This window comes from Passer domesticus, chromosome 7 (assembly GCF_036417665.1).
Source record: "Passer domesticus isolate bPasDom1 chromosome 7, bPasDom1.hap1, whole genome shotgun sequence".
Taxonomy (NCBI): Eukaryota; Metazoa; Chordata; class Aves; order Passeriformes; family Passeridae; genus Passer; species Passer domesticus.
In genome coordinates, this window is record NC_087480.1 from 50,996,722 (window position 1) to 51,008,102 (window position 11,381).

At 37.2% G+C, this 11,381-nt stretch overlaps 1 protein-coding gene across 4 annotated transcripts in view; it reads left to right on the forward strand.

Moving 5' to 3' along the window:
- ZZZ3 (zinc finger ZZ-type containing 3) overlaps positions 1 to 10,703 on the forward strand; it is a 56,511-nt gene extending 45,808 nt beyond the window's left edge. For all 4 annotated transcript variants that reach the window (XM_064428549.1, XM_064428553.1, XM_064428550.1 and 1 more), the window contains exons 10-13: positions 3,398 to 3,550; positions 6,328 to 6,462; positions 8,907 to 9,007; positions 9,371 to 10,703. In XM_064428549.1, the coding sequence (XP_064284619.1) occupies positions 3,398 to 3,550; positions 6,328 to 6,462; positions 8,907 to 9,007; positions 9,371 to 9,515 (534 nt within the window). In that variant the 3' untranslated portion in view covers positions 9,516 to 10,703. The remainder of the gene's footprint in view (positions 1 to 3,397; positions 3,551 to 6,327; positions 6,463 to 8,906; positions 9,008 to 9,370) is intronic.
- Positions 10,704 to 11,381: the final 678 nt, after the last annotated feature.

An 11,381-nucleotide genomic window follows, 5' to 3' on the forward strand; every position in this document is an offset into this window, starting at 1 on the left:
CCCTTACAGTGGCATTTTGTGAAGTAACATTACTGGTTTGCATCCAGGTATCCATGATATTTTCTAATAAATAATAGAGTAAACTTTCCATTGATTCTACAAAAAGGCAAACCTGCAGACTTAGTTCTTTGCAAGGTTAGAAACAAAAGTTGCTGTCCATGGGTTGATAAAAAGATCTACCACAGTTGATGTGTAATGTTTTAAAGTGTTACACACCCTTAGTTGTCTCCTCATATTCTCTGAAGTTACTGCAAACAGTAAGTGCTTGTATTGGAGCCTTTCCAGTTTGCCATCAATCATGGTAATACCATTTTACTTTCACCAGGGTTTTAAGCTACTATTGTGCTCTATAAACAGAGGCAATGAGGGTGCAGACATGACTGTCTGCCACTTTGTCTATTGGAAAAGTGCTTTCTGGCAGAAGAACCAAAAAGCCAGCTGGAAACAGTGATACCTTAAATACTGTGGAGATTATCTGTCAGAATTCCAAATTACTTAAACAGTTGGGGTTAATTTCTGTAGTATAATAATACTGTGTGGCTGATTTCAACAGGTGTTGAAAATGCAGTTCTTTATGTCACTCTACCACTTACAGTTACCTTGCTCACGCCTTTTGTTCTTTCCTGTTAATTTTGTTTGGAAAGACCATCATTACAGCATGTGTGTAATGTTGTCAGGCAGCAGATCACTGTATTTGATAAACATTTGGAGTACTTAATCAGTCGTTGTGGGACATTTTAACTGTATTTTTCACTAATTTGAACAGTGATCACACCGTGGACAAAGCCAGTACAATCAAGAGCAAAACATGTTTTCTCTGAAATTCTTAACAATCTCACATGGCAAGAGTAATAGTCCCATCATGCACATTTTTCTTAGGTTTCTATCTAGAAGATACCCAATATTTAGGTCAGTTTTAGCAGTGTGATTCACATCCTTATTGCCAGGTCACAAGAGTAAGGTCGTTCTGCCCTGGTTTATATTAAGCAGCATCCCTGTGTTATATTTGTATCCTGTGTAAGAAATAAAACAGATGAAAAAGTGGAATAGTGTATGTGGAGAAATTGAGCTCTCAGCCTGCTGATAGAGCTGTGTGCTTAGAGCACAGACTGACAGCACCATGCCAGCTTAGTTACTCCCAGGTCTCCAGTGGAGGTATGATGTGGCAGAAAGGAAATGCAGGGGCTGCTGGAAGCCTGTGTCACGCCTGTCCTAATTTTGATATTTAGTAACTTTAACTGCAGTATATCTGCTTTATTGCCAGTAATAGAAGTTTGAAAACTGGATGCTAATACTTAAAGCACATACCTATGGGAAAATAAGAAACATAGACATCTGTAATGTAAAGATTTGTGTCAAAAGGGATGCTTCACAAGAAAATACTTGCATTTTTTTCCACAGGGATTGTTCAATGTGCTTTTTTTAAATGCTTACTGGAGAGGTTATAAGCCTGTTCACTTTTTGAACATTTTGTTGAAGTTAACTTTGTATATCTACTCATATGACATATGTCTCTTCTAACTAATTATACTGGAAATTAAGCAGGATACATCAGTTCATTTTCCTGTATAACTATTACCTACTACTGGTGAAAATAAAACTGGATCAGAGACTTAGGACTAGTATTCAGTTCTTCAATAATGGCTTATAATTTTCAATTTAATCCTTATATAATATCATTACTGCACCTGCTTTTAAGCCTAATCTAGAGATATATTTCCTACAGGGAAAATGATCTTTAACTGTCTGCTTTTAAGTAATATTTTTAGTTTATTCTTCACCAAAGGAGGCGAATTCAAATCCTGAGTTCAATTTGTAGGTCACAGCACTGTTATGCATGGCAGTGCTGCTGTATAAGCATAGGCAGAGTTTTCCTTTCCTGATTCCAGATCTAGTATTGAATGCAGATCTGTTTTCTGTTAACAGAACATGTAAATCACTCTGTCAGCTCAGCCTGAAATGCCATCTATACATGAACGTATTTTACAGAGGTTTGAAATCTTAAGGGAAGTCATAAAAGCACCAAAACACAGGTAGCTGGTGATCATGAGGCAGAAATTGGAAAAGTCCAACACAAGAGATATAGTACATTAGTCTTAGAAGAAATTGTTGGTTTTGCACTATAGTAGCTCTTCAGATCAGAGGTACCACCTTCCAGTTGTTACTACAGACTCATCTCTTCCATTAAGACCGAGCAGAGCTAATCTCAGTTCCTCCTGGTGCTTCTGTCTGCATAGATGCATTCCATCTAAATCAGTGGTGTCATCTGTGCCTTCACTTTTTAAACTGTGCACAACTGTAAAATAATGCTACATCCCTCTAAAGAGATAAAGGGTTGTACTATAATATTACAGTTTGTAACTGATACAGAAAACTTTTGGGATAAAAGCTCTTGCTAAAAAAGGAGAAAGTACTAACTATTGCAAGTATTCCTTTTGCTTTAGCTGTATGAGCAGCTAGGCACTATGTGAAACAATCCTCACTTTTATGATTGTTAGAAAAAACACTTTTCATGTTTATGTTTTTGATTCACACTGTAGGGTTTTTTAAGTTGAGGAATGTAAGTTTTGACATTAAATGTCAAAATGCTAGTCTGGAAAGCAGCTAAGTAAGGGGTTGAGTCAGTTTCATTCACCCCAAATTCTTCTTTTTGATATCTAATATTCTCCCACTGGGGAATAAGTAATAGGGGCTGAGTGCCTTTAAGTAACCTCCTTTAAAACTGGCATCATTCTACACCTTCAGACAGCATTAAAGTTGAAAGTTTCTAGATGTGCACTAATGGAGTAATTTATTTCACTTGATGTTTTTTATGTTCCTTTTTCATGCAGTTGCAAGGAAAATCTTTAGGGAGCAGTTCTTTCTAACTCTTAGAATCCTCTTTTTATTGCAATGAATTGCTTTATCTCTCCTGCACTGGGACAATAAGTCTAGACTGGGGCTTTTTCTGAGGTACAGGTGGAAGAAGTTGATGAGTGTTAAGCATGGACCTTGTGGCTCTTGGACCTGTGCAAAATTACTTCCTTGCTTCGTCTCACACGCTGTGGGAAGTTTTTGACTATTTTTGCTCTCTGGTCCTCAGTCTTCAAAATTGTAACAGCCTTACTTTGTTTTGCTGTCAGTCTCACCTGTTCAGATGGTTGGGGTTTATGGTAAGGGCTCTTTCTTTGCTTCATTTTTGCCAAAGTACTGCACTGCTCATTGGATTCCACTTGTTGTGGGGGAGAAGCACTGCAGCTGTGGGAGGCCATGATACAGAGATATAAATATAAGGATTTGGAAGCATCTTAGATAATTTAGTGTGAAAGAACAAATTCCAGGCAGAGTTTTATCAATTAGGATTATTTCAATAATAGCCAATGAGTGTTTTTAAAAATATGCCATTTTTTCACTGTAGTCATCAAGTAGACGGCAACATCCTTTAAATAAACATCTTTTCAAACCTTCAACTTTCATGACATCTCATGAACCTCCAGTTTATATGGATGAAGATGATGACAGATGCAGTTTTCACAGCCATATGGACACTGCAGCAGAAGAGGAAGTATCGGTATGTCATTTAATTAGTCAGAGAATGTCTTGCTTGCTGTCACTTTGACCTTGTTTAGTGTTTAATAGATAAGGCCTCTTCACCATAAAATATCATCAAGGAAGTAATAAATTGTAGTAAGATCATGAGCCATTTTGAATTATAAATACATTATTAATGTAACAGCCTCTGACAGCAAAGAATTTAGACCAAATCAGGAAGGAAGTCTGTAAGTCATAAACAGTTTTGTCCTGAAATGTCTCGAAGAAGTTCTAGTTGCATATTTTTAGTAAGTGATCTGGTATGAGAGAGGCTTGAAAATCATGTAGATGATATAGTTGGGATTCTGGTTAAAGATGTGTTTTAGAAAGGTTACATACAGCCCTGGTAAAATTCAAATGCTATTGGCGTCACTGTTTTTTTTTTAATCTTCTACTAGCTGAATTAATTATGAATTTTGTAAAATCCACTTTAAAGTGTGAACTAACAGAGTGAATTGGCAATCAACAAGCATATTTATGTATTCTTAGAGGCAGATTCTAGTTGACATCCTAACCCAGTGAATTGCTGCATCATGGAGTGTACTACTTTCCTAATTTATCCCATGCAATAATACCACAAGAATTTAGACATATGTTGTTCCCATTTCCATACAGAATCATAGAGGGACTATAGCCTACTGCTTGGGAGCTTGGCAAGTTTCACAGCTGGTGTGAATCACTGTGGTTTTCCTGTTTTCTTTAGACTGAAGAACCTGACTAGTTAATTCTGTATTTTTTTTGGTGAGCCTAGTGACATCTTGTGTGTGAAAACCTTGTTGCATAACACAAGTATTGAGGCCACCTACTATCAGTCCATTCATTTTCTTCCTGACTTTTTACCTGCACTGCATAGTCTTCCTTAAGCATCATGTTTTCTTATCTATTTCCTAGTATTAAATCCCATCTGTGCTCATTTTCTGTGTTCTCTCTGTGATGGTCTTCCAGCTCATCCACAGCCATTCCTGATAACTTTGCATATTCCAATAAGAATCTTAAGAGGCCTGGAAAGTAAAATGCATATTGGAAGAGATGCAGTGCAACTGCTTTTGAGCTAACATGGTTTTGTTCTGTATTGGTTTTAAATATAGATTTTATAATTGTTCTGAGCAGTTTCCTGAAGCATTTTGGTTTAGCTGTGGTGCCCTAACTCATAATTAGTGAGAGCACCATAGCACTGATAATAGTGGTCATGTGGCATTATTTTAATTTGCCATAATCTTTTCTTCCTTCATTAGAGTAATATTTCCAGATAGATCCAGTTCCGGCTTTCAGTAAGGTAGAAAGACACAGGGGAGCTCAGTCACCCAAAAGATCCCCACAATCAGTGAAAAATAATAGCAGTTTGGAAACAAGAAGGGATTGTAAACTATATTCAAGATGAATGCACAGGATTCTGTTCTAGTGTTGAAAGTCAGATCTCTTAGTGACAGTTGCTATCTTGGAGAAAAATACTTTGTGTCATTTAGCAGAAGAAAAACAGTGTAGCAGGAAAGAAATGTTTTCTTTGATTTCATAGTGGAATTATCACATGCTTTTCCTGTGTAAAGACAAAAAGATTTGCCTGATTATTACCAGTCATAACTATTCCTGAAAATTATATTTTGGTATAAACAAGTTATTTTCAAGTGAAGACCCACTATTGCTAACAGAGTTCAATTCCTTTTCAGTTATGATTTCTTAATTTTGTGAGTAGTCTAATTATTCTAGAACACAGCTATTTACTATTCCGGAATGAATTGTCCACACAGGAAGCTATTAAAGCATACTTTATGCAGTATAGAGTTTTTTGTGACAGGCAGTTTTTCTCAGAAAAACTTTGGAGATTTGCGTGGAAGGTGAATCCCTTTTTTATATTAAAGAAAATGTAGCTTATCACTACACAACTGAATTGTGTCATTTAGCCATTCTGAAGTTTACAGTCTAGTCCTTTATATAGGTTCATAATTGCAATTAAATAATTGATAAGGCCTTTCAGAAATGTAGTAAAGCTTCTTTCCCTCACTTCCTTTAATAAACTTACTAAATAATACAGAATCTTCTATCTTCACAGATTCATAAAAAGAAATGGAAATTACACATTCAGGCTGCATTAGAAGAATTTTAATCTCTATCTTGTAGTTGTAGTTGTTTTCCCTCCCTGAAGGTTCCTGTCAGTGTAGGATGTGAAAAATGCTCTACATCACTAAAGAATTGTCATCTTTGAAAACGGGTGACATCTAGCAACTACAGCTGCTATAATAAAATCATTACCTTGAAATGAGCATCTGAACTAGAATTAGAGCTTCTGTCCTTTCTTAGCAGTTCTTCAACCTTTGTTGAAGGAAACTGTGTGAGAAAAAACAGAATTTGCATGTCTTTGAAAAAGAGAGAACCATTTGTTGTACCTCTCTGGCAAAGATGTCTGCACTGGCCTGCAGGGAGACAAACTGCTTCATAATTTATGAAAAAATAGCAATCTGTTTTTATAAGCTGTTAAGAGACAGTAAAGGGATAAAGGGAATTGGATAACTGAGTTCTGCTCTTTCAGTCATGCATGGTGCCTCTCATTGCATTTTATTCTTACCAGTAAAGGTGAGAAGTTAATACTGGATATGGGTGTTAGGTTTTAAAAATATTTTTCTAATATGTTAGAATAATGCCATCATTTTCTTAAACACTATTAATCATACATAGTGATTTATGGAACAAATTCCTGTCTTACTAGTTACTGTATTCTGAAGTAAGAATATTTTTCTGGGGTTTTTTTACATTGAACAGGATGAAGAGAGTATTCCAGTAACTTATCGAGAGTTACCTGAATACAAAGAACTGTTAGAGTTTAAAAAATTGAAGAAACAGAAACTCCAGCAGATGCATGCAGAAAGTGGATTTGTGCAGCACGTGGGATTTAAGGTGAGTGACAGAGATGGTCTTCTGTTGCTCAGTGGAATGTAGAAGTTTTCCAAGAGAATGTGGTTTGAATTTCCTGAAAAGATTTCGTTGATTGTAGCAAGTTTGGTTCCTTAGTTCTTGTTCACTGAGTCTGTTTTCCCTCATTTTCTTTAAGAAAATTAGCTCACGTAATTCACTCTTTCTGGTAGCTCAGCTTTCACTGAATGCTGATGTTATATGGAAATGAATAAACATGCTGTCTTTTTCTCACCACATCATGAAAATACAGCTTGTATTAGAGCCTTGTTGAATCAAGATAGAATTCCATTTGACACTACATTCTGTTTTGATAGTAATTTATTAATGATAATTTTCTGATTATGAATTTGGAGTAATTTTGCCTCCACCTGAGGCCAAAGAAGGGACAGATATTTTGGATAAGAGTAATAGATTAATAATTTTTTAAATAAAACAATATTTATGTAAAATTAAGGAAAAAACCATGAAGTTAAACTGATGTGTTGTCCGAGCAACAACCAACCATTAATAGACATCATGAAAGAAAGGGCAGTCTGGAAATCTTATTTTATATTTTGCAAGGGATTTTGTGTCTAACTGGTTACTGTAACTATTGGAACAGGTTTTCTAATTTAGTGTTATGGAGATGGATTTATTTTAGTTCAGGGTTCAGTTCAAATTGACTGTAAAATTAAGACAGCCTTCTCATTTGATACTGACAGATTTAAGTTATTAGACCACCAAGGTGCTTTTTATTTTTGTTGGTTTTAGTTGGCATGGTATGTTTGGTATTTCATTTCATGGGGATTTTTAAAATAATATTATTAAAAATAATAATTTTCTTCCCCCCAAAATTTTAAACTTCAATCAGGCAGACCAGACTTTAACAAACTGCTTTTTCTACACAAAATTATCCTGAGAAGTAAATTGACATTACACAGTGTCAAGCATTTGAAGTTTGAAAGTTTCTTTGTATTTGAGTTTGATTGTATTATGCATTATAGTAAGCTGAGAAATCAGGTGATTATGGGCTGTTTTCCCTCAGGAAATTCAGTCTGTGAGCTGGGCAGACCTCACCTAATAAGCAGCCATTGAGAGCAGTTTTGGTTCTGCACAGCCTTTGGCCTCATTTACTACACATTATTCAACCTGTGCTTTGAACATTGAATTATTGAATCCCTTGTGGGCTTTTTATGGCTTTCACTGCTGTAATATCCAAGCAATTTGCAAATACTTCTTTTCTTCATTAAAAATGAAGGGCATAGTATTATTTCTGTTTCACAGGTCAAAGGGGAGCTGGAGCACAAAAATTAAGGTCAAGGCTTTCCACTGTCTTGGTTCTCAACTTCAGATAACTGGAGCAAATTTTTCAGTTGTAGCATTGTTCTGAACTTGGTATTTTCAAAGAACAGCTCTTGGTGTGCTTAGTCCCTCCTCACTCAAAAGCCATCTGTGGACAGAAGGGGTGCAGCTGTGGCAGGGCTGTGTGAGGTGTTTGTGACCCTGAGAGTCTCCGTGGTGGCAGGAGCAGCTGCTGTGCCAGTGGGTTCCAGAGATGCTGAGACAGCCATTCAGGTTCTGAAAGAGGATGAGCTATGGGAGCACAGCCTTGTGTCCCACATTTTGTTTTCCTTTTCAGTCCTGTCTCTGCAGCACTCTACGTAGTTTAGGTTTTTTAAAAGTTCTCCTTGCCTGCAAGTCCCATTTTCCTGGTTTCTTGTTTTTGATCAAATACTTTTGCATCTGTCCCTCTTCTGTACCACTGTGAATTTTTCATCTAGTCTTTCATGTTTTGTTTTTACTGTGTGTTTTATCTCTTCACACCACACTCTTGCACTTGGGATCAGTTCTTGTCGCCTTGCTCAGTTTTAGTTCCAGACCTCTGTTTCCTTCTTTGAACATGTTATTCCCCTTCCTTCCTGGCCATCTGGCTTTTAGTTCCAGCCCACCCGTGATGTGTTACTACATTTCCTGAGCTGGAAAGGGCATCAGTGTGCTCTGTTGTGCCCTGATTCGCAGCCCCCAGCAGCCCAACAAGCTCTCCTGGTCGGGTCTTACTGCTTCCCTCTGCCATGGAAAGGCTGACATTCCATGTGGCTGGGCTTGTGTGAAACATCCTGTCCTTGTGCTGTGTCACAGCAGTTCACCTGAGGCTGAGTGTCTGCAGGCAGGGCTGGGCTGCTTTTCTCAAGCAGGGTGATGCCGAGGTGGAGCCTTTGGGGAGTGGGAAGCAAGGCCAAAGCTTGATGGATCCTCAGGGCTCTGGAGGGCGTCTCCTGGAGAATAAGGATTTCTTTATCCACGTGATGAGGAGGATTCAGCTGTGGGGGCTGGCAGTGGCACAGGGACACCCAGAGATTCCCTTGGGGTGAATTGGTGTGCACTGTTAGCATGGAAGTGCTGCCTCCAGCTGCTGCTCTCTCAGTGCTCTTCCATCTGCTCCACAGTGTGACAACTGCGGGATTGAGCCTATCCAGGGTGTTCGGTGGCACTGCCAAGACTGCCCTCAAGAAATGTCCTTGGATTTCTGTGATTCGTGTTCTGACTGGTGAGCTGCCTGTGCTTCTATTTGCTATTTGTCATTAGATTGAATCTCTCTGCTGCAGAATTGCTATGTAGGGTGGAAATCTTTGCTCCAGCACAGGACACGTATCCTGTGTTGAAGAAAGTGGAAGATAATTTAGCATCTCTTTGTGGGAGATACATTTTGTAAGCAGATTCTGGATGTATAATTTTTTTTTAATACAGTGGACAGATAGGTTTGGTACAGTTAAATGGGGGGGAATTATACTTTATGAATGAACTGCTATGCAATTTGGTTTGAATCTGTTAATATGATCACTGTTTCTGAAAGTTAAATATAAGGAAAGTATTTGACTTTTAAACTGTTATCTTTTTCTTTCCCTTGCAGTCTGCATGAAACAGAGATTCATAAGGAAGATCACCAGTTAGAACCTATTTACAGAGCAGAGACATTTTTAGACAGAGACTACTGCATGTCCCAGGGCACCAGTTACAATTATCTTGACCCAAACTACTTTCCAGCAAATAGATGACATGGGAAGCAGATCTACCAACTTGGGTTTACTATCCTCTTTGAAAAATAACAATGGCACCATTGTTAATTCTGTGCACATTTTGGAAAGACTCTGCTTTCCCTGAAATGTCACTCACAGCATGACAGCTTCCTGGGTGTACTTGTCAAACTACAGCTTTGAGCTGTCATGGTTCTAGATCACTGAACAGCAGCTGAACATTCCTAGTGTGCAGAAGGTTTCACTGGGAGACTTTTCTTTCACCACATTAGTCACTTTTAGGTGGTGAATCTAAACAAAAGAAACACATACAAAAGGGTGAGCCAGAAATGAGAGCACACATTAAAGATAGAGTATATTCCAAAGGCTTTGAAGAACTTGGTTATAATGAGATCCAGAGGAGATGAAGTATTTATATAAAAACAGTTTAGTAGCTTGCAGTTTTGTTGTGAAATAGTTTTCAGCACAGTAACTGACTTCTTTAGGCAAGGTTTTAACCAATGACAGTGTTTGCTTCTAGGCTGTACTCTAAAAATACTCACTGTCTCAGCAATGGTTGGCTACGGGCCTTTATTAAATTGGAGCTGCTTAATCATGTTGACCTTCAATTTTTTAAATTTTTTTTTAAACCACAATGAACTCTATTTACCAACAGTGAAGCACTACAGGGGGCAACTGTGGCATTGCTTCCTTAACCAGCTCATGGTGTGTGAATGTTATAAAATTGTCACTCAGATATATTTTTTAAATGTAATGTTATATAAGATGATCATGTGATGTGTACAAAATATGGTGAAAAGTGCCAGTGCTAGTAACTGTGTAAAGTCTCTAATACTCAACATTTACTCCTTTAAAATAAAATACACAGCCTTCTGCCTCTGTATTTGGAGTTGTTAGTGCAACTCATCAAAGAAAACTGCCTAATATAAATCATATATATGGTAATAATTTTTCCTCTTTTGTAGTCTGCACAAGATCCATGAAAGATTGTATTTTTATTACTATTTAAACAGTGATTAAATTTAGCCTGAGCAGTGAGCAAGGGTTCACATGCATTCTTTTATACTGCTGGATTTTGTTGTGCATCATTTAAAACATTTTGTATGTTTCTTCTTATCTGTGTATACAGTATGTTCTTAAATAATGTTCAATTGTCAGGAGAACTGTGAGAAATAAACTATGTGGATACAGTCTGTTTATTATATAGAATGCTTGCTGTGACTTCCTTTCTGTGTAGTTCTGACTCTTTAATCAAGATGGAAAGTTTGGACAGGACCCTTGGATCGGTCACCCAGCGCCGCCTCTGCCGCCCCGGCAGGATTAGCATTCCAGTTCTCTCCTTCCTCACTCACAGACTTCCTTGTCAGACCACAGAAAATCCAGATTTTAGTAGCCTTGGTACAGTGTATACCATTGTCTGAGAAGCTTTGTAATTATTGTGACATATTTTACTTAATATATTTTTTATTGAAATGTATAGCTTGTGATTCAGAAACACTTGATTATTTTATAACTGTAGTAAGACTTCCAGTTGCTTTGAAGCTAGAATACTCAGAGCAATTAGCTAGAAAACAAACTAATTTGACTTCAAAAGATGGCAATAGGAAGGATAATTGGCTGGCTGCACCTAGTAACTTTAATTACAGATTGGTCAGTATTTTTGCAGTAACTTTAGGTGTAGCTATTTTTTGCTTCAGGAAAAAAGAATGTAGGCATTTAATCTATTTAGAAAGTAATACAGTACAGTTACTAAAACACTGAGCAAGTATGATATGTAAGCATATCTTATGTATCTCATATACTTAGATAAATTTAATAAACCTTAAAAAAACACAACACAAAACTCACATGATGTATTTTAGTTTGAATTGAAAAAGATACTGCTCT